General features: G+C 50.4%; 1 protein-coding gene across 5 annotated transcripts in view; it reads left to right on the top strand.

Annotated features, from left to right (window-relative positions):
• The window catches only part of OSBPL2 (oxysterol binding protein-like 2), a 54,339-nt gene that overhangs the window by 3,649 nt on the left and 27,442 nt on the right, over nucleotides 1-23,248 (top strand). For 2 of the 5 annotated variants that reach the window (XM_014532830.1, XM_005885587.2), the window contains exons 2-4: nucleotides 9,290-9,453; nucleotides 12,704-12,812; nucleotides 15,894-15,969. In XM_014532830.1, coding sequence (XP_014388316.1) covers nucleotides 9,417-9,453; nucleotides 12,704-12,812; nucleotides 15,894-15,969 — 222 coding nt within the window. In that variant the 5' untranslated portion in view covers nucleotides 9,290-9,416. Of the gene's footprint in view, nucleotides 1-52; nucleotides 168-9,289; nucleotides 9,454-12,667; nucleotides 12,813-15,893; nucleotides 15,970-23,248 lie in introns of those variants that run through there. The other 3 variants (XM_014532827.1, XM_005885586.2, XM_014532829.1) reach the window with 2 other exon arrangements.

Here is a 23,248-nt window from a genome sequence, read left to right as displayed (position 1 = left end):
AGGCAGCTGTGGCCCCAGCCAGACCTGCCGCCGCAGCCGGAAGTCGGGTTCGGGGTGAACTCGGAGGCCGGGGCGCCTGCCGGCCTCTGTCGCTGTCGGGGTCATCCATACGGTGGGCTCGCCGGCCGGGGGGCATTTGGACCCCTGGCTTCACTCGCATATTTGAGGTGAGAAGTCGGTCCCCGCGGCTGGAGACCCCGCCCCTCCGGGGGCGGCCACCGGTGGAGACCTCTCGCGGAAGGCTTGTGCCCGTGTCCACCCCCGACCCTGCTCTGTCTTATTTTTCGTTTGTCACCATAGCAGACCACACGGCCTGTGGGGAGCTCCTACCTGGCGCGCATGTTAGCTCAACTAGATATGCCATCAGATTTTAAAGGGTTCCCTCCTTCACAGTTAACGTGGCGACCGGGAGAGTAGGACTTGCACGTGGTAGTTTGTAAGCACAGATAGAGACCGGTTTTCCAAGGTTCCTTCCTGCTCTGAGTTAAATTCCACAGTTGATCAAAAACCCGATGATTGTGTAAGCTGGTGAGCCCAGAAGCTAGGTGGTTAGGTAGTTGGGGTCGCTCCTGAGTGAGGGGGTCACCTCCCAGGAAGCTGTGCTCAGGTTTTGGGGGTTTATCCCGAAGGGCCAGTCTAGGACAGTGATGGCGAACCTTTTGAGCTCGGTGTGTCAGCATTTTGAAAAACCCTAACTTAACTCTGGTGCCTTGTCACATATAGAAATTTTTTGATATTTGCAACCATAGTATAAAAAAGATTTATATTTTGATATTTATTTTATATATTTAAATGCCATTTAACAAAGAAAAATCAACCAAAAAAATGAGTTATAGGTTCGCCATCACTGGTCTAGGACAAGCTCTGGACCAGGAGCCCACAGCTCTTGCATTAGCCCCTTGCTGGGCCTGCCCGTGCCCATCTGGAGATGGGTCTCATTGCCTGTGTCCCCGGAGATGACAGGTCACAGCGAGCGAGCAGAGGCCCTCCTGACTCTGCTGGGCTTGCCATCTCTCCTGGCCCCGTGTGACAGGTACCCCCACCTGGTGGGGCTGATGAGAGAAGCAGATGTAATGATTGCCTCCAGCAGGCTCTGACACATGGCAGATGCTCCAAATCGTTAGTTCCCTCTCCCTTGCTGAGGACAGGAAACTTACTGGCTACACTTCCTCCTTGACCAGCCCTGGGTGCCGGAGCTGGTGTCATTTAAAACAGGACAGTGTCTTCTCAGTAGAATTTACCTTTCCTGTTTGCCTCCTGTGCCCCCCTGTTAGCAGCTCTTACCTGAGGTGATGATGACTTGTAGCAGTTGTTCCAGGATGGCCAGAAGCACCTTATAGTTGCTTCATCCACGTGGTCTTCACAACAACCTGCAAGACCAGTACTGACATGAGCCTCCGTTCACTCACGTGGAAGCTGAGGAATAGAGAGGCTAAGTAACTTACTCTGCATCCCGCAGCACTGAGTTATGGAGCAGGGAGGCAGTCTGGCTCTGGAGTTCACACTCTTTTCTGTTGTTGCTGTTAATCCTCTCCTGAGACAGGGAGAGAAATATCGATGTGAGAGAGACACATTGATAGGTTGCCTCCCACGCGCCCTGAGGGATGTGCCCTTGACCAGAATCGGACCCGGGACCCTTCAGTCTGCGGACTGACACTCTAACCACTGAGCAACCGGCTAGGGCCGAAGTTCACACTCTTAAATTCCTCTCTATACAGCCTTTTAAAACCAAAATTTTCATTTACAACGTCCCCTCGCCATTTTCCTTTAAAACATTCTAATTGTGCTGCGTTACAGTGTGTCTGAACTTTGTTTCTTGCCACAGAGATAATCGATTTTCATTCTTTTGTGAGCACAAATGTTTATAAAACCATTTTATTTCTTCTAAAATAAAGTGATTCTCGGTGAAAAGAATATCATAACTTAGAATAAATAGACTGAGGAAAAAAATAACATAAAGTGATTATCGTGCTCTCCCAGATTTAGCCAAAGCCCCTTGCCTTAGTCAGTAGTAAAGTCATTACTGTTCGTGGTGGGAGAGGGGGAGTTGGAGGAGCAGGGGTGACGATGGATGTCCACAGTGTAAAGGACAAGGTTGCCCTTGGGGATTCGGCTCTGAGCGAGCTTAATGCAGGTGGCTGTTGAGTGTGCACGAGCCACCTGCCCTCCTCTCATCTGCATTTAGGGCTCAGACTCCTATCTGCTTGACATTTCGATGCGCAGTGTTACTTTAGTGTTTAAGAAGTGAGTGCCACTTGCTTCTCATCCTAGACTCCTATCCACGCCCTCCAGCAGACGCCAGCAAATGAGTCTTACATAGGATCTGTGCTAAAAAGCTGCTCAACTTTCCCATTGTATCACACCCAGCTAATTACAGAAGTAACACTTTTTTTGTTTTTGGTGGGGCAAGTTTTGAAACATTTTATGTACTTTTATACTATCTTCCAACAGGGAATTAACTGTCTCTTGCATATGACTGCTTTGGTATTCCCATGAGAAGCCAAGGCCGCCTCTTTTCCTGGGGTTTGGCTGTGGTGTACATAGGCTTATAGAGCTTATGTATTTGCAGGAAAGCTGTGACAATGGGCCTAACGTGACTAACGTGTTCCATTCAAGAGGTTAAGAATCTTCCTGGAGATCAGAGGGGCGAGCCCAGGCTGGGAGCTCTCGGGTTCCGGCTCCCTCACTTTCTAACTTTGCCCGCAAAAGGGGTTATTGTGTGGAATATATGTGAAGAAAATGTAAGGGAGTGTCTGGTGTTGTACTAGGTGCCCAGTTCACCTTCAGTCACTGACCTGAGAGCATTGAAATTGACCCCACCCAACAGTGACGCATGGACACCCACAAAAATTCAATTTAGAAGTGAAGCCACATAAATCTTTGTTAGGCAGGTTTGCATTCTATTGAATGTTACAGTGACACTTTATAAGAACGACTATAAAAAGACCCCTGGACCCATGAGCACCCACAGTCACTCAGCTGAGGCCCTGGACAGTATGTGGACAGTGGGGGTGTGGCTGTCTCCTGGTCACGGCCGTACTTCCTGCTGGAAGGCTGACGTTCATAGAGTTTATTTATTTTTTATTCCTCACCCAAGGATATTTTTCCATTGATTTTTAGAGAGAGTGGAAGAGAGAGGGAAAGACAGAGAGAAACATTGATATGAGAGTAACACATCGACAGTTGCTTCCTGCACGAGCCCCAACCACGGCCCAGGCAGGGGAGGAGCAACCGAGGTACTTGACTGGAATCGAACCCGGGACCCTTCGGTCCACAGGCCGATGCTCTGTTCATTGAGCCAAACCGGCTAGGGCGGTAGAGTTGAGCACTAACAAGGGCGAGGCTTGATTCTGAAACTCAGTGCACTTCAAGGTTGGTCTTGAGCTTATCGAGACTGAACGGAAGTTAGTATTTGAACATGACTTAAATATTAAGAAATATTTAAATCCTAAGAGTTAATATTTCAGGGACTAGTTCGACACGTTAAATGCAGTTTCTGTGGACAGTGGTTAATTTGTATCTCTGCTATAATTTTATGTTTTCAAAGTGTTTTTGATGGTAAATCTCTGGTGTTGGCCCTGCCAGGGTCAAGCCCACCGTGGATACATGGTGTGGAGGACCCACCCATGCCCGCAGCTCTCCTTAATGACCATGTGGTTAAATGGTCACCTAGCCGTGCCCGTGAACATCATGGCGCTTCTTTCCTTTTCTATCCAAATTCAGAAAAGAACTTAGGGTCCCCTGGCAGAATCTCAGAGCATCTCGTGCTGTCACTGGGACCTTCTGGTCACACAAGTACTCTGACCTGTGCCCTGAGCTGAACAGTGCAGTCCGCCTTGGGAAAGGACTGTGAGCAGCGGGGATGCTTGTAGACTTCTGCCTGATGTTTGCGTCTGTCGCTCCTTCTTTCTCTGCGTGTCAGTGGAATCTTGCGGGTTGTTTTGAGACGTGGACTCTGGGATTGTGCTGGCTGAGCTAACCCTGGTCCCGCAGCGGGTCTGAGAAGGAGGGCAGAGGGAAGGTGCGCTTCTGTTGACCTGGACACCTCCCTCCCACAGCTCTATTGAGTCATGCCGACATGGGAACCACTGAGTGGCTCTTGGTTGGGCAGACCTGTCTGACTCGAGCTGGTACCTTGACCAGAGGGTGGAAGCACTAGCCTTAAAAGGTGCCAGGAAAAGCTTGTTCCCGGCTGGTGTCAGGTGCTTGGGGAGAATGGTCTGAGGATGGTTTGTGGGGAAGTTGTCCTGACTTCAGGTTCCAGAGAGGACGATGGCAGCCAGCGGGGAGGGCAGGCTGTGACACACAGGGTGAGAGCTGTGTGTCCCACTGAACCAACGAAGGCTGCTCCCAGGCTGAGAGAGAAAAGTCAGCTGTCATCTGGCACCTGTACACTGGGCTTGGCTGGAAAGTGACTTCCACTAGTGCCCTAATATCAGGGTGGCTGTGTGATCTGATGTCCCTGCAGAAGCTTTAAGGACTGCAGTGGTGGCAGATATTAACAGGCACCTGTCTGACACTGAAGGAGAAGGGCCAGGGCCACATTGTACTGAGCTCGAGGTGAGTTAGGCTCGGAGTGCTGGGATTCCACAGAGAAATTAGCGTGGGAAATGTTATACCACCTGCGGAGCAGGTAGTGAGGAGGGAGGGGATGTGGTTTCCTGTGCAGGTGCAGCCCCCAGTGTTGCCACGGTTCTGTTTTTAAGGCAGTTCTGCATGCATGGGGTTGACTGCCGATGCTCATCAGGGTAGAAGGTCCCTGGCTGACTTTGTAGGGTTTTCACCTGGCTGCTGGGAACCTCATAAGAAGTGGGGCTTTGGCCCGGCTGGTGTGGCTCAATGGTTGAGCGTCAACCCATGAACCAGGAGGTTACCGGTTTGATTCCTAGTCAGGGCACATGCTCCGATTGCGGGCTCGATCCCCAGTGGGAGGCATGTAGGAGGCAGCCTATCATGATTCTCTCTCATTATTGATGTGTCTCTCCCTCTCCCTTCCTCTTTGAAATCAATAAAAATATATTAAAAAAAGAAAGAACGAAAGAACGAAAGAAAGGAAGAAAGAAAGAAAGAAAGAAGTGCGGCTTCGGGAGGGAGGCCCGGGGATGTGCAGCACATCCCACCATGTTGCTATGCCCTCAGCCATGCTTGGAACCCCTGGTGGGGTCTTAACCCTGTTCTGGATCAGCGACCCCTTTGAAAACCTAGTGGAGAGTCTGAGTCATCTTCCTGGGGAAAAATGAACACAAACAAAAGTTTGTCATTCTCCCTTTTTATTTTCTCTCTTTGGGGGGGAGGGTATAGTAATTCAGGGATTTTCCTGACCTTGGTTTAAACCCCACCCTCATTAGGGCTCAGGAAGTGTAGTTGGGAGTGAGCGGGCAGGTCTCATGTTAGGGTGACCAGTTTCTCAGCACAGTGAAACTGGTTCAGAGACTGAGCAGGTGGAACTTGTGTGAGAACTGACAAGGAAGGCCCTGGGGTGGGAGAGGCAGCAGGCGAAAGGGCGAGGGTCTCAGACTGGATTCTGTCAGATGGAGATGGCATCCGAAGCATCTGGTCTGACTGCATAGATGCTTCAGGTGGGGTGGTGGGGGGTGGGCATGCTCCACACCCCCCCAGGGCTTCCCACTGCCCCTAGGGCTGCAATGCTGGGTCTTCCAGTTGTCCAGTCGCCACCTGCTGGTCCAGGGCTCTGGTTCTGCTCTCGGAAGTGGACGGGCAGGGGGCAGTGGCCCTACTGATGGTCTGATTTCTCCACTGCTCTCAGGGTGCATGGTGCCTGGGTGGGCGGGGCTGCTGCCCTGAGCTTCCTTCCTCTCCCTGCATTGGAACTGCTTTTCTCTGCTACAGAACAGAATGACAGGGTTCATCGACACAAACACTTTGCGCGGAAGAGCCTCCATTCATCTTGTGTGGGTTCTGAAGCACTTTGTTCTGGATTGTTCTAGATTCATGACCCTGTTCCTCGAAGTATCTGGTGTGTCTCTGGCGCTCACTGTTGAATATCAGTTTCTAGGGGAGGCAAGGGACTTGGGGAAACTTGTGGATGGTGGGGCTCTAGGCCATCACCTGTCAGGTCCCAACCAGAAGTGCTGGTCCCCTGGCTCCTCAGGGTCAGGCTGGTGTCCCCTCTGCCTGCCTGTCAAGGCCACCCTGTTGGCCATTTGTGCATCTTCCTTGGTGAAATGAAATGTCTATTTAAGTCCTTTGCCCCTTTTTGAATCGGGTTATTTTTTGTTGTTGTTGAGTTTTGATGCCTTTCATTTCTTTTTCTTGTCTGATTACTCTGGCTAGAACTTCTAGTACTATGATCAATAGCATTGGTGAGTGGGCATCCTTGTCTTGTTCTGAACTTTGAGGAAAAGCTTTCAGTCTTTCACCTTTGAGCATGATGTTCCCTGTGGAGTTTTCAACTATGGCTTTTATTATGTTCTGGTAGTATCCTTCTATTGTTAATTTATTGAGTGTGTTTTTGTTTGTTTGTTTTTTATCATGAAGTGTTGAAGTTGGTCAAATGGTTTATCTGCATCCATTGAGATGATCATGGGTTGTTTTTTTTCATTCTGTTAATGTGATGTATTACATTGATCTTTGTATGATCCTTGTATTCCAGGAATAAATCCCATTTGGTGTATAATCCTTTGAATGTGTTGCTGAATGCATTTTAATGTGTTTACTTTGCTAGTATTTTGTTGAGGATTTTTTGTATCAATGTTCATAAGGGATGTAAGTCTGTAGTTTTCTTTTTTTGTAGTGTCTTTATGTGGCCTTCGTGTCAGGGTTGTGCTGGCCTCATAGAATGAGTTAGGAAGTTTTTCCATCTCCAGGTTTTTTGGAAAACTTTGAGGAGGTTTGACGTTATTTCCAATTGAAATGGTGGAATTCACCAGTGAAGCCATCAGATACAGGGCTTTTCTTTGTTGGGAGCTTTTTTATTACTGATTCAACCTCCTTGCTTTTGTTGTGTTAATCCTTATCCGAGGATATTTCCCTTGTGATTTCTTCTTTGATCCATGGGCTGTTTAAGAGCATGCTATTTAATTTCTACGGTTTTGTGGGCTTTCCAGTTTTACTTTTGTTGATTTATAACTCATCTTCTTGTGGTCAGAGAAGATGCTTTGTATAATATCTGCCTTTTTAAATCCACTGAGATGGATCTGTGGTCTCACATGTCCTGGAGAATGTCCCGTGTGCACCAGAGGAGAATGTATATGTTGCATGTGTCTGCTGGATCATGTTGGGTTAGTTTGTTGTTGAAGGCCTCTCTTTATTTATCCTCTGTCTGGTTGCTTGCTAATGCATTTTGAAGTTATTATATGTAATTTATATTACTTTGAACAATTTAAATTCAGAATTCATAGTTAACCTCCAAAGAGGACCCAGAGTTTTTGTATCATTGGTGAATTTTCTGTGCTCTGTGAAGATTACATCCCGGTTGCCTTGCCCATTTTTATAGAGAAGAGAAAGAACACGAAACCCTGCTTTTTAGTGAGCTGACTGTGGACATAAACCCTCCAGGTCCGCAAGCTCTTATCCAGTCACCTGATTCCCAAGTGACTAGATCTGTTTTTCTAAGAAAAACGTAAAGGTGCATTTGTTAGACTTGAGGGAGAATCATGGATTGGCTGCCTCTTGCACACCGCATACTGGAGATTGAGTCCACAACCTGGGCATGTGTCCTGACTGGGAATCGAACCAGTGACCTTCTGGTTCATAGGTTGACACTCAACCACTGAGCCATGCCAGCTGGGCTGAGCCAAAATAATTTTGAGGAAATTTAAGTTGATTTCAGTTTATGCTGATAATAGCTAACTTATATAGCAGCTTCTCCAGAATTGAAAATTGGCTTCCTGTTGATGTGAAACAAATATTTTAACATGATTTTTCATTTATAACCACCTGCCTGTTCTGAGAAAGACTTCAGCACCATCCCTGAGCTCTGTCTGGCCTCGGATGTGGGAATGGAAACTATCCTGGTCGTGTGACTGTCCCAAGCCAGTCGTTTTACCATTTCTTATACAACTTAGGTGATGGTTTTATTTTTAATTTATTTTTGTTAATCCTCACCCGAGGATATTTTTTCCATTGATTTTTAGAGAGAGTGGAAGGGAGGGAACGAAGAGGGGAAGAGAGAGAGAAAAAAAACATTGATGTGAAGGAGACACATAGATTGGTTGCCTCCCGCACACGTCCTGACCAGGGCCAGCAGCTCAGGTATGTGCCCTTGACCAGGAATCAAATCCAGTGCTCTAACTACTGAGCCACTAACCTTGGCTGTAGATGAAGATTTTAAAATAAAAATAACTCTTCAAATAATCATTACTTATTGATCTATTTATTGTTGGATATTTGTATTATAAATGTTTCCTCTCATATTTTCTGAAATCATGAATTCTGTTATTTTTAAAATATATTTTTATTGATTTCAGAGCGGAAGGGAGAGGGAGAGAGATAGAAACATCAATGATGAGAGAGAATCATTGATTGGTTGTCTCCTGCACCCCCCACCTCCTCCTGGGGATCGAGCCCACAACCTGGACATGTGTACTGACCAGGAATTGAACCTGACCTGGTTCATAGGTTGATGCTCAACCACTGAGCCACTCCAGCCAGGCAAATTTTGTTATTTTAAAATATTTTTGTTTAATTCTCACTGAGGATATGCTTGTTTGTTTTTCATTGATTTTTAAAAAATTCTTTTTTAAATCATGTTTTTTTGTTTTGTTTTAAATATATATTTTTTATTAATTTCAGAGAGGAAGGGAGAGGGAGAGAGAGAGATAGAACCATCAATGATGAGAGAGAATCATTGATCAGCTGTCTCCTGCACGCCCCCCACCAGGATCGAGCCTGCAACCCTTGACTGGAATTGAACCCGGGACCCTTCAGCCGTAGGCTGACGTTTTATCCACTGAGCCAAACCAGCTAGGCCTGTTTTTTATTTTATTTTATTGATTTTTAGAGAGAAGATAGGAGAGAGAGAAACTGATATGAGAGAGAATCATTGATCAGTTGTCTCTCATACGTGCCCTGACTGGGGATCGAACCCACAAACTAGTTATATGCCTTGACCGGTAATCGAACCACAGACTTTTGGTGTAGGGGATGATGCTCCACCAACTGAGGCCCCTGGCCAGGCTCATGCATTTGTCATTAAATCATTAATTTTATTTCTTTGCTAAGATGTAATTGAGATTGATTTTAAAAAATGACAAATGGGTATTTGAAAAATGTTTCTAAGCCATAAAACTTCTGAAAGTTAAGTATGCCAAAATGTTTCTCCCCTTAGATCTGCACCACCTATTGGATTTTACCCCACAAAGCTCCCCGTGTGAAGCACCTGACACCGTCAATGTAGACCAGGCAATGATTCAGTAGGAGACTGCAGATCGGGGCAGGGCTCCTGGCTGCCGAGGATGAACGGGGACGAGGAGTTCTTTGATGCCGTCACAGGTGAGCGCAGAGAACGGACCCGGGTCTCAGACCTACTCTTCAGATGTGAGGATGGTCAGGAAAGCATGTTCCCAGGCTTGACTCCCAGATCTGGGGAGAAAGCTCAACTTTAGACGACAGGAGATAATAAGAAAGGGCAATTCAGTTTTTTGTCTTTAAAAGAGTTGCTCTTGCATGTAAATGCTCAAAGTTCAGTTATTTTCCATTTTCCCACAGCCATTCTAAGTAGTGGCACATAGCCCGTAGTTGGAAAGCTGCTGGGGTGTGCCCGAGTGGAAACAGCGTTGCAGGGAGTGTTCGTCTGAGGGCGGTGGGGCAGCAGGCTGGGTCACTGGGCTGGGCGGGACACAAACTTAGAGTAGCCCCTTCCCCCCATCACAGTGACCACTTGAGGTCCAAAGCTCTTAAAGTTCAAGATGGCCATTCACTTTCTACCCGCCACCCTCAGGGCCCACTTTTGGAATGTTGTTTTGGATATCCAGATGTTAGTGACGGTCTTTCCAAGTGCAGTCAGGGGGTCACCTGTGCTGTTACCGCCAAAATGACATGGCGCCCAGCACAGCACAAGATTCTTTGTGATGGCTGTCACTGTCCCCTGAGCTTTGTCAGCACGTTCTCGAGGCGTGCGTCCATCACCACCACGCTTCTCTTTCCCAAAGGAGGAGTGGGGGCCAGTGCATGGACAGGCAGCCCAGATTACTGATTTATTCTTGTGGGAAACCCAGGAGGAAGGGGGCACTGAGCACGCCGCCATCCCTCAGGTGCGCCCTGTGGAGGTTCCCCCAGAGGTGTGTCTGTGACTCACCTGCTCTTCACACTTCAGCTCTTGATGAGACTGAGCCCCACTAGGTGATAGGCTCAGGGACTTGCCCTCAGGCCTCCAGAGAGGCTGGCCTCCATGGGTCCCTCTCTCCTGGGAACCAGTGTGACCGAGACCACTGGCCATCTGAGTTTCTGCCAGAGGATTTTCCCGGAGAGGTCTGGAACTCACATGGTGTGGCGTTCGGGTGGTGCCTCTTGTCTGTCTGCACAGCAGTAATGCTCTGCATGGACTCAGGAAAGGGGGAAAAGGCTGGTGAAATGATTTGTCACCTCCATCCTTTGGTTCCAAAACAAACAATGGGAGGAATGACAATGGGAAGGATTCCCTTGCAGTGAAGTAGCCACAGAGACGCAGAGCAGCCTGCTTCACTGTCTGGAGCACTGGGCTCCCCTTGTAACTCACCTAAAAAGTCTCTGAACCCAACAGTTATTAAAGGAATTAGAGGCCTGGTGCACGAAATTCGTGTACTCCGGGTGTTGGGGGGGGTTCCTCAGCCCAGCCTGTGCCTTCTCGCAGTCCGGGAGCCATTGGGGGATGTCTGACTGATGGCTTAGGCCCACTTCCCATTGGGCTAAGCTGTCAGTCGGACATCCTTAGGGGAGGCGGGAGAGGCTCCCACCACCGCCACCACTGTGCTCACCAGCTGTGAGCCCGGCTCAGGGCTTCCGGCTGAGCAGCATTCCCCCTGTGGGAGCGCACTGACCACCAGGAGGCAGCTCCTGTGTTGAGCTTCTGCCCCGTGTTGGTCAGTGCATGTCATAGCAACCGGTCATTCTGCCGTTTGGTCAATTTGCATATTAGCCTTATATTATATAGGATGACTTCCACAGGCAACCACTTCCTCCAGGATCCAGAACTGTTAAAATGAAAAGGTCTTCAAGTCCATGAAACCGTGTACTGACTGAGGGTTAAAACTTCCCGAACTGGCCTGTTAGAAGGGGTTGTCTCTGAAGGATCAGATCACAAGTGATTTCAGGTTTCCTCTTTTCTACAGTAAATACATGTTTACAGAGCACTGGCTTAATTTGAGGCAAGACCTCAACATAATTGTCAGCGACGTGTGGCCTGTTTACTGGGCACATGTCGGCTGTAGTTGAAGCGAACGGTCCGCATGAATCTCTCAGCACTGAGGGAGGTGTGTGGAGATAGGCCGCCTGGCACAGGACAGTGGGCAGACCCTGCAGACATTCTCTTAAGTCAGGACGTTTCAAGCTAAGTGTAGACTGGGGGTCAAGTAGATGTGCTTTTGGGATTGGCCGCGAACATTAGAGGCTCTTTCAGAAGACAGTGGTCATTTAAGAGGTTCATTTTTAATATATCCTTTCAAAATCATTGTGCAATGAATCTCACTCCTACATTGTATAAATTTGTCAGTGTGGGAGAATATGAAAGAAGATATTTTGCTTATTCTCAGTGAGGCTTAGCAGCAGATGTTGTAGGTTTCGGGTCTGACAACAATTAGCCCCTAGCTTTACACCTGGGCCTTGCCTTACTTTCTTCAAAATGGCGCTGTTGGGGGAACCCTGAGCTCCTTGTGAGCACAGGCCCCTGCTGAAGTAGTCTGGGTCGTCACTGTCACTGGCAGGAGCCACCTCGCCCTGGTGGCCCAGCCCCTCTGCCTTGCTTGGGCGCAGAGTGCCCGTGCTCCAGTGCCTGCACCCGCTCTCTCGTGGAGGGAGCAGGCCCTCCTTCCCCACCGTTGCCTGCTCCTTGGAGAGGAAGCCCTTTGGGGGAGGGTCCCGGAGCACGGCCTAGTGGGCGCTCTTCTTGAGGAGTCTGGGTGGCCTGGAGAACATATTCAACTGTAGTTTATGTGAGGCTGAAATAGCTCATTTTCCCAGTTTTCTCTGCTGGGGAGGAGTGCTCTAGTTAAACCAGTCACTCGCTCTCAGCGACCATCAGTCCGATTGGTTCTGGTAGTTGTTCGGCACAGTGTCCGCCTTCCTTAGAAACCAGTCCAGTGGCTTAGATCTTAAGATGAGGTGTGGAGCAGGACCGCAGACCTTGCGCAGAAAGGACATGCTGCCTCCTTGAGGGCCAGGTTAGAGCGCTGTAGAGGCTCCGGCTCAGAAGGGTGTGAGCCATTGAATAAAGCCACAGGAACCCTGTTCTAGGGCCCTGAGGCTGAACCTCAGGTTAGCGACAGTCCCCAGCAGGCCCGAAGGAACCTGGTGTTTGTGAAATTCTGGTCAGAGTGGACGGTCTGTCTCCTTGGAAGCTCCCCAAAATGCTCCTGCTTCTCTGCCCTTAGTTCTTGGGAAGCAGACTTATTCTGAATGTGCCCGTAGAAGCAATCTAGACCTTCAGGTATTCTGCTTGCACAGAATTCTGGGAGGCAGGTTTTTATCTTCCACATCCTGCAAAAATGACCACTCTGTTTGTCTTGCGCAGGCTTTGATTCTGATAACTCTTCTGGGGAATTTTCAGAGGCCAGTCAGAGAGCCCCCGGAGGGCTGCCTGTGGACACCAGCAAAAGCAACGGCATCGGGGAAGCTGGGGAGAGGCCCCCGCAGGAGAATGGGATTCAGAGACACAGGTATGGTGTTCCACGTGTGTGATTTAGAATCTTCCAGTGTGTCCGTGACGGCCCCCAACACTCCGAGTCCTGAGGGCCGTGTGGGCCAGCTCCTCTGACAGACCCCGCATCCCATGCAGCCACGACTTCCAGAGCTCAGTGCTGGCACCGTGCGACTCCTGGCCCTATCCACAGTGCTGGCACTGTGCCACCCTGCCCCACAGTGCTGGCACCGTGCCACCCTGCCCCACAGTCTGGGAAGCCTGAGCGTTGCGGGCGACCTGGTACCACACCCGGGCCTGGCACACTGCAGGGGGCCCTCCTCCTTCAGTGCAGGGAGACACATTCCAGTCTCCCAGTGTTTCGTTCACAGGCCAGGAGATTCTGATGACAGTGACCCGATGCTCGTTGGCGGGGTGCAGCTCGTGAGGTGGTGTCCGTGGGAGGTGGGCCTCTGTCCACCCCGAGCTGGCTTGCATCTGGGCTCCAGGGCGCATCCACCTTCCTCCTGACCTGTTCTGAGCTTTAGGCCCAAATGCTTACTCCACTCCTTCCCTGGAGGACTCATACCTTTACTTGTTAGCTCGCTTGCTCTGCAGATGTTGGCACACCTCCTGCATGCTAAGGTGACCTGGCCCACGCAGGCCCACCCTCTACTGTCAGCCCCTCCTCCGCACCCTGCGACTGGTCCATAACCAGACATTGGCAAGTCATCCCTGAAGCTGCCCCCTTTTCTCCCCTTCCCATTACCCAACTCTGACACACGCCTGGGCCCTTTCAGTCCTTCTGTCTGCTGTCACATCCACCGCACTCCCTGGGTTTCCTGTACTCACCCTGTAACTGCACCCACACCCCCTCTTTCTTCATGCTGCAGCAGTCACTTTTTCAGACAGGTCTAAGCAGGCCACGTCCACCCCCACCTCCACCCCCCACTTAAAACTCTCAGGTGGGCCCTGGCCAGTATGCTCAGTGTCAGCTCAAGCACCGAAGGGTCACAGGTTCCATTTCCATCAAGGGCATGTACCTGGGTTGCAGGTTTGATCTCCAGCTCTGTCAGGGCACATGCAGGAGGCAACCAATCCAAGTCTCTCTCTTTCCCTCCCTCCCTCCCTCCCTCCCTCCCCTCCCTTCCACTCTCTCTAAAAGTCAATGGAGCCCTAACTGTTTTGGCTCGGTGGATAGAGCGTCGGCCTGCGGACTGAAGGGTCCCAGGTTCGATTCCGGTCAAGGTCATGTACCTTGGTTGCGTGCAGGAGGCAGCTGATCGATGTTTCTCTCTCATCAATGTTTCTAACTCTCTATCTCTCTCCCTTCCTCTCTGTAAAAAATCAATAAAATATATTTAAAAAAAAAAGTCAATGGAAAAAGTATCTTCGGGTGTCCTGGCCGGTTTGGCTCAGTGGATAGAGCGACGGCCTGCGGACTGAAGGGTTCCGGGTTCGATTCCGGTCAAGGGCACATGCCCAGGTTGCAGGCTTCATCCCCAGTAGGGGCATGCAGAAGGCAGCTAATCAGTGACTCTCATCATTGATGCTTCTATCTCTCTCCCTCTCCCTTGCTCTCTGAAATCAATAAAATATATTTAAAAAAATGTCCTTGGGTGAGGAAGAAAGAAAAACATCTCAGGTAGGTGTTCACATGGTGCCGCCCTTGGGAATCGCTAATAGCACCCTTTTCCTCTCACAAGTACCTCGGTATGGACTGTGAACTCTAAGTCACCTCCTCTAGGCTGAGGGCCAGCATCCTCTCCTCCTCCCTGGCCCCCTCCCTGTTGTCTCTGGGCCCAGCCACAGTGGCTCTCTTGGGTCCTCCAGGGCCCCCACATCGGGCTCTGCCTGCCTGCCCCTCTCCGCCTCCTCCATCTCTGCTGTCTCCTCTCCCCTCCTGTCTCCATGCTCCCTTCTCAGCCCCCTCGCAGTCCAGCCCAGATGACAGTTGCCAAGTGACCAGGTGTCATTTGCTGGCAGCCTGGCATGTGGCGCTCTGTAAATGGCAGTTTTTCTCATTTCGTCTCCAGCTGCCTCTCTCTTCTCCCTCCCATCCCTGAAAATAAGCATTGTGCCCTGACTCAGCTGCCCTAACTGACACCCCAAGGGGGAGCTTGGGGTCCTTATGGGGTGAGAGCACTGCTGTCATCTTTCCAAGCAGAGTGCTGGAGCAGAGGCACTGACTCACGGTCCTCCCGTCCTAAGAGCACTGACCCGTCCAGGGGAGCACCGGGGGCTTCTGGGACGCAGGGAACCACTGGCTCAGTCTTCAGTCTCGGGTCCATCTCGCTTCCTGCAAACCCGCACCCCCGTCCCACTGGGCACCCCTCCCTCCCAGATGGAATCAGGGTCTCATCCCAGCCAAATTTCCAGAAGGGAGACCAGGCCCCGCTTGGGTCAGGGGTTCCCCATCCCAGTCTCCTGTGAACAGGGTCTCATGGTGCAGACATGCTTGTGGGGCTGCCACAGGTCTGCAGGGAGGTCCCTGGGGCAGGAATGTGCCTCAGGAACACACACACATTGAAAGGGGCAAACAATGCATTTCTGAAAAGGTTTTCTTTCTTTTAAACTATTTTATTATTTTTTTATTAAAAATTTTTTAAAATTGTCGTTTTTTATTAATTTTAGAGAGAGGAAGGGAGAGGGAGAGAGAGAGAGAGAAACGTCAATGATGAGAGAGAATCGTCGATCAGCTGTCTCCTGCATGCCCCTACTGGGAATCTAGCCCGCAACCTGGGCACATGCCCTGATGCTCAGACACGGAGCCACACTGGCTGGGCTGAAAAGGTTTTCTTAATGTAGTTCCCTCTTGGGGACCTTGTGGCCTGGCCTCTGTCCATGGTTCTGCAGTGCTGCAGGCGGCTGGTACACTGCTGCTCCGGGGACAAGGCGACCTGTCCCCAGCTCTGGAAGGAGAGTCATTGGTATGGTCATGGTCATTTTCTCCTAGGGTCCCTCCCACAAGTCCATTCCTTTGGGACTGAGCCAGATCTTTTTCTCCCCAGGCACGCCAGGAAAATTAGAGAAAAATGGTCATTGAGCAAAATCACCAGTCATAAGGGAACCTCATGTTGGATTAATAATAACATGTATTGCTGTGGTTACTGCTTTTCAGGACGTCCTTGCCGGCCCCGATGTTCACCAGGAGTGACTTCAGTGTGTGGGGGATCCTGAAGAAGTGCATCGGCCTGGTGAGTGGGCGGCCCGTCCGAGCTCAGCGTTAGGCACTGTGAACCCACAGAAGGGTTCACTCTCCACATTTTGTTTTGTTTTGTTTTGTTAATCCTCACTCAAGGATTTTTAGAGGGAGTGAAAGGGAGGGGGAGAAACAGAGAGAAAGAAACATTGATGTGAGATAGACACATTGATTGGTTGCCTCCAGGGCCAGAATGGAGCCTGCAACCAAGGTACCCTTTAGTCCATGGGCCGATGCTCTCTTCACTGAGCCAAACCGGCTAGGGTGACTCTGCAGATTTGTAAGTAGCATGGAGTAAAGATGATGAAACCGGAAAGGCACAAAGATGTAAGGGGAGGAGGTGAGGAAGTGAGGTTACTGATGGACAGGAGGAAATAACTATGTAGGTTAAACTCGGAACGTTTCCCTCAGTGTTCTGTGATGTGCTCTTGGTAATCGGTGTGAAATGGGGATGTTTGTGGGGTTCCTGGACACACACAGAGGGTGAGACCCAGAAGGCCATCCATGAGGGCTGCAGGCAGAGCTCCAATGCTTGGAGTCTGTGACAGGAGTGACTGGCGTCCAGAAGCCACAGGCCTTTTTCTGATGGTTAGAATCCTCAGTGACTTTATAGAAGTTGCAAAACAGCACAGTGAGTCTTGTATACCCTTCACCTACTTCCTGTAACATCACCATCTCACACAGTCACCTTGGTGCAGCGACCCAGTGGAGGAATTCACAGCAGTGTTGCTGTTACCTGAGCCACGCCCTTGACCTGGCTTTCTCCATTGTCCACTGCTGTCCTTGATTGGAGGCTGGTGTTTAGACACCCAGACCAGGCGCTGGGTGTGCTCGCCCCTCACTAGGCATGCTCACTCCAGGCCTCAGCAGCCACACGCTGACCCTGCTGGCACGTGCATGCGCTCTGCACACCTCTCTGCTACCTTTCTAATGACGTGTTTGGTACTTTCTCCTCTCAGCGGCCTTATTCCTCTGTGTGACTGAGTAGTTCAGGTCTGGACAGAAGGGTGTCTGGGGCTTCAAGACAGACTGCTGAATTTGACAAGCTCCTGATCCTGACTCTGCAGGAGTCTGACCCCACGGCATCTTTCTCACATGGTGACCTCGTTATGCTGCACTCCCCAAGGAGCCCATGGTCTCTATGAGAGCCACATATGAACATGTGGGTGGGTTTGTCCCCAGAGTGCTGCGCGCAGTCACCTGGCTGGGTCCTTTGCACCACTTCAGAGCACTCATCCCCTTGGCCCTTGAAATGCTCACCTCTGTGGGCATCACTAAAGGGGTGACACCCTCTTTCTACTTATCAGCTCACTGAGACAATAGCAACAGACTAGTTAACACGACGGTTTCCACCATGTAGAAGTAGACAGAACCGCATAACCACCCCCGGCCAGCACCCACAGCGCCACTCAGGGCTCCCACGCTGCCTCTACACCGCCCCCCCCAAGCCAGACACCTCTCATTTGCCCATCTATATGTCTATATATATATATTAAAAAAGCAGTAATATGCAAATGAGGTTGAGACTCCATAATGGTCACAACCAGCTCAGGAGGAGGGGCTGGGTGTGGCCCCGAGCCTGAGAGAACAACACAGAGGGGCGCCTGCTCCGAGCCTCAGATGCAGCTGGGGGCAGACCCCCAGCGGACACGGACACACACACACACACACACACACACCCCGGGCGCCTGCTCTGAGCCTCTGCGGCGGAGCTGGGGGGAGGCCCCTATCAGAGACACACACATACACACACGGAGCGCCTGCTCCCAGCCTCCGATGTGGCTGGGGGCAGGCCCTCAGCAGACACAGACACAGACACACACACACACACACACACACACACACACACACACACACCAGGAGCCTGCTCCGAGCCTATGCGGCTGAGGTCACCTGTCAGGGCTGCGAGGGGAGAGGAAAGCCTAGCTTGCCACATGTACCAGTGCCCAGGAGGTGCTTGGGCCCCTTGGTCTGAGGGGTTTTCTCCGGGGCAGTCTCCTGGTTGCTTCTCTGGTCCCAGTCAAGGGAAGGAGCCAGGGGTGGGGGGAAACGAGGCCAGGCCAATCCGGATTTTCCAGTTGTTCCCGGCTGTGTGTTTGCTCTAGGGGCTGGCGGGAGGAAGTCCTCCGCACAAAGGCAGGAAGGAAGAGGTGCTCTGTGGCAAAGGCGAAGGTACAGTGACCCTGGGACAGCCCGAGGGCCTGCAGCACAGAGCACTGGGCAGGGCAGCCACCGCAGGGGCCGTCCCCGGCACCTCTCACCCCTCCGAGGGCATCAACTCAGGATGTCACAGACGGGGAAATAGACCCAGACAGAGTTTAGACCTGCCCAGGTCACATAAAGGCTTCCAATTCAGCACCCTCTCCACTCTTCTTCAAGTTCACAACCATTGACTGAACACTTTCTATCAAGTTCCTAGAAGGTGGTAATCCCACACCAACTGTGGTTTTAAGAGGGTTCCCTTTTAGATGTACGCCTTTACATGGCTTTCTCGAAGAGGCACTTACATGCCATACAACTCACCCACAGCAAGCATACTGTTTGATGCGTGAATTTCCACAACAGCTCAACCACCGACACAAACCGTTTTCAAGCTTCCATCATGCTGTTTGCCCATCTGCAGTCAACCTCATCTCAGCCCCAGGCAGCCACAGGTCTGCTTTCTGTCTCTGTAATTTTGTCTTTTCTAGAAATCTCCACCTTCTTAAAAAAAAATAGGTAAAAAAACAAAAACCAAGAAGAATGTTGCTGTCCTCAGGCCTGGAAAGGGGAAGACGACTGAGGGCAAAAAAGATGTCTCCGTGAAGGGCCTCGAGTGCGGGGCCCCCCTCCTGCTTCAACTCCCAGATGAACAAACTCAGGGTCAGAGAGGCCTGGGGTGTGGTTCAGTCTTTTCAAGCCATGCCTGCGTCCCAGACACTAATGATAGTGGTAGCAATGGTGGTACTACTCAGGGTCTGGCCTGGCCCCACCGCCCCCCCACAGCGGACACACACACACACACACACACACACACACACGCACACGGGGTGCCTGCTCCGAGCCTCCACGGCCAGACTGCGGCTTAGGCCCGCTCCCCGTGGACATCTGTAGGACATCCCCCGAGGGCTCCCGGACTGTGAGAGGGGGCAGGCTGGGCTGGGGACCCCCAACCCCCAGTGCACGAATTTCATGCACCAGGCCTCTAGTCTACACTAATAAAAGAGAAACATGCTAATTGGCGTACAACCGCTACCCTTCCCATTGGCTAATCAGCATATCCTTATGCAAATTAACTGTCAGCCAAGATGGCGGCCGGCAGCCAGGCAGCTGGAAGCGAGCAGGGAGGCTTCCTTGCTCCAGTGACTGCAGACTCCAACGGAACGCCTAACTTGCCGGCCTCTGAGTTGCAACTCTAAGCAACTATGTACTATGTTGCAAATGTAGAAGCTAAACAAAAGCCTGCCAGGATCTCAGAGCTGAAGTTATACATTGTTTCGATTATAGAACAGCAAACAAACCAGATACCAGCTTTCAGCAGCGGAAGCCTCACAGCTAGAGCCAGAGCTAAAGCTGGCCCAGAATAAAATAAAAAAAAAGAGAAAAAAAAGGAGCGGTTGGGAGCTTCAGTCAACAACCGCCAGCCTGAAAGCAGCCCTCAGCCCCTCACCCAGACTGGCCAGGCACCCCAGTGGGGACCCCCACCCTGAAGGGTGTGTGACCAGCTGCAAACAGCCATCATCCCCTCATCCAGGCTGGCCAGGCACCCCAGTGGGGACCCCCACCCTGAAGGGGGTGTGACCAGCTGCAAACAGCCATCATCCCCTCATCCAGGCTGGCCAGGCACCCCAGTGGGGACCCCCACCCTGAAGGGGGTGTGACCAGCTGCAAACAGCCATCATCCCCTCATCCAGGCTGGCCAGGCACCCCAGTGGGGACCCCCACCCTGAAGGGGGTGTGACCAGCTGCAAACAGCCATCATCCCCTCATCCAGGCTGGCCAGGCACCCCAGTGGGGACCCCCACCCTGAAGGGGGTGTGACCAGCTGCAAACAGCCATCATCCCCTCATCCAGGCTGGCCAGGCACCCCAGTGGGGACCCCCACCCTGAAGGGGGTGTGACCAGCTGCAAACAGCCATCATCCCCTCATCCAGGCTGGCCAGGCACCCCAGTGGGGACCCCCACCCTGAAGGGGGTGTGACCAGCTGCAAACAGCCATCATCCCCTCATCCAGGCTGGCCAGGCACCCCAGTGGGGACCCCCACCCTGAAGGGGGTGTGACCAGCTGCAAACAGCCATCATCCCCTCATCCAGGCTGGCCAGGCACCCCAGTGGGGACCCCCACCCTGAAGGGGGTGTGACCAGCTGCAAACAGCCATCATCCCCTCATCCAGGCTGGCCAGGCACCCCAGTGGGGACCCCCACCCTGAAGGGGGTGTGACCAGCTGCAAACAGCCATCATCCCCTCATCCAGGCTGGCCAGGCACCCCAGTGGGGACCCCCACCCTGAAGGGGGTGTGGCCCTGCTCTGAGCCCGACCAGGGGCTGCACCTAGGGATTGGGCCTGCCCTCTGCCACCCGGGAGCAGGCCTAAGCCAGCAGGTCATTATCTCTCGAGGGGTCCCAGACTGCAAGAGGGCACAGGCCGGGCTGAGGGACCCTCCCCTCCCCCCCGAGTGCACAAATTTTTGTGCACCGGGCCTCTAGTATATATATAAAAGGATAATATGCTAAGTGTTTGGGTAATGATGTCACGTAGCAACGCCCGACTTCCTCTCCCTAGCGACTAGCCTCCTTGCAGTTTCTTCAGCCCAGGAATACAACTTGCTTTATAGCCAGGTGGAAACACTTTACACTGTAACCAAATGTCTGTGAAGCGTTTTCCCATGCCTCATCTCATTTGATCCTCACAGAAGTCGTAGAGTCCTTAGGAGACTCGGTGGAATCCTATTTTTTTTTTCATTAGCTGGAAAACGGAGATTTAGAAAGCTTAGAAACTTGACCTGACTGAAAAGAAGTAAGAAATGGTGGGCCTTGAAAATGACTTCAGGTTTTCTCACTGTGCAGAATATAGTCAAACACTGCTGCAATTAAATATTTTACCCTTTGTTCTCCCCGAGTGACCTATAATAATAATCTGCTTCGTGTTGATATTTACTGCTGTGTTGCTGACAATTACCTGAAAGAGAAGTTGGGGTGCTTCACTGGTCTGGAAAAAGTTTAGCTAAGTCAAAAAGCAGATCTACTTAAGCAAGTTTATTCTATATATATAAAAGGCTAAGTTGACTCATGCTTGCGCGATATATATAAAGCTCTCACTGGTGCCAATTGCATGCGTGTGTTTCAATCTGTCATTGTTGATCGTGAATTTGGTGGTTTTTGTTGACATTCTGAAACTGAAAGAAAGCGGTGTTGTTGACAGAATCTGTCTGAAGATCAACTATTGACACTTCTATTATAGAGAAAGGGCAAATAGCGATATTAAAATATTTCTTCTAATTAATTTCCTTTCAATGTGTATGAGTCCGTGCACTGGGCCATTAGTATTTCTTATATTTTGCTAAAGAATGGGGCTCTTTTTAAAACTATATTTTTTCATTGATTTTTTAATGAGGAAGGGAGGAGAGAGGAAAGAAATATCAATGATGAGAGAGAATCACTGATTGGCTGCCTCCTCCCACTGGGGATCCAGCCTACAGCCCGGTCATGTGCCCTGACCGAGAATTAAACTGGTGACCTCTTGGTGCATGGGGCGATGGCCAGCTACTGAGCCACACTGGCCAGGAAGGATAGGGCTTTTTTTATTATTTTTTTATTGATTAAGATATTACATCTGTGTCCTTAGCCCTGCTCTGAGCCCGACCAGGGGCTGCACCTAGGGATTGGGCCTGCCCTCTGCCACCCGGGAGCAGGCCTAAGCCAGCAGGTCATTATCTCTCGAGGGGTCCCAGACTGCAAGAGGGCACAGGCCGGGCTGAGGGACCCTCCCCTCCCCCCCGAGTGCACAAATTTTTGTGCACCGGGCCTCTAGTATATATATAAAAGGATAATATGCTAAGTGTTTGGGTAATGATGTCACGTAGCAACGCCCGACTTCCTCTCCCTAGCGACTAGCCTCCTTGCAGTTTCTTCAGCCCAGGAATACAACTTGCTTTATAGCCAGGTGGAAACACTTTACACTGTAACCAAATGTCTGTGAAGCGTTTTCCCATGCCTCATCTCATTTGATCCTCACAGAAGTCCTAGAGTCCTTAGGAGACTCGGTGGAATCCTATTTTTTTTTTCATTAGCTGGAAAACGGAGATTTAGAAAGCTTAGAAACTTGACCTGACTGAAAAGAAGTAAGAAATGGTGGGCCTTGAAAATGACTTCAGGTTTTCTCACTGTGCAGAATATAGTCAAACACTGCTGCAATTAAATATTTTACCCTTTGTTCTCCCCGAGTGACCTATAATAATAATCTGCTTCGTGTTGATATTTACTGCTGTGTTGCTGACAATTACCTGAAAGAGAAGTTGGGGTGCTTCACTGGTCTGGAAAAAGTTTAGCTAAGTCAAAAAGCAGATCTACTTAAGCAAGTTTATTCTATATATATAAAAGGCTAAGTTGACTCATGCTTGCGCGATATATATAAAGCTCTCACTGGTGCCAATTGCATGCGTGTGTTTCAATCTGTCATTGTTGATCGTGAATTTGGTGGTTTTTGTTGACATTCTGAAACTGAAAGAAAGCGGTGTTGTTGACAGAATCTGTCTGAAGATCAACTATTGACACTTCTATTATAGAGAAAGGGCAAATAGCGATATTAAAATATTTCTTCTAATTAATTTCCTTTCAATGTGTATGAGTCCGTGCACTGGGCCATTAGTATTTCTTATATTTTGCTAAAGAATGGGGCTCTTTTTAAAACTATATTTTTTCATTGATTTTTTAATGAGGAAGGGAGAAGGAGAGAGGAAAGAAATATCAATGATGAGAGAGAATCACTGATTGGCTGCCTCCTCCCACTGGGGATCCAGCCTACAGCCCGGTCATGTGCCCTGACCGAGAATTAAACTGGTGACCTCTTGGTGCATGGGGCGATGGCCAGCTACTGAGCCACACTGGCCAGGAAGGATAGGGCTTTTTTTATTATTTTTTTATTGATTAAGATATTACATCTGTGTCCTTATCCCCACGTTATCCCCTACCCCCCCTCCCTCATTCCCCCCCGTTGTCCATGTCCATTGGTTAGGCCTATATGCTTGCATATAAGTCCTTTGGTTGATCTCTCACCCTTACCCCCACCCTCCTCT

Source organism: Myotis brandtii, unplaced genomic scaffold, assembly GCF_000412655.1.
Source record: "Myotis brandtii unplaced genomic scaffold, ASM41265v1 scaffold915, whole genome shotgun sequence".
NCBI classification, from domain to species: domain Eukaryota; kingdom Metazoa; phylum Chordata; class Mammalia; order Chiroptera; family Vespertilionidae; genus Myotis; species Myotis brandtii.
Note: the sequence above shows the minus strand (reverse complement) of the source record. Positions and strands in the feature narration are given on the sequence as shown.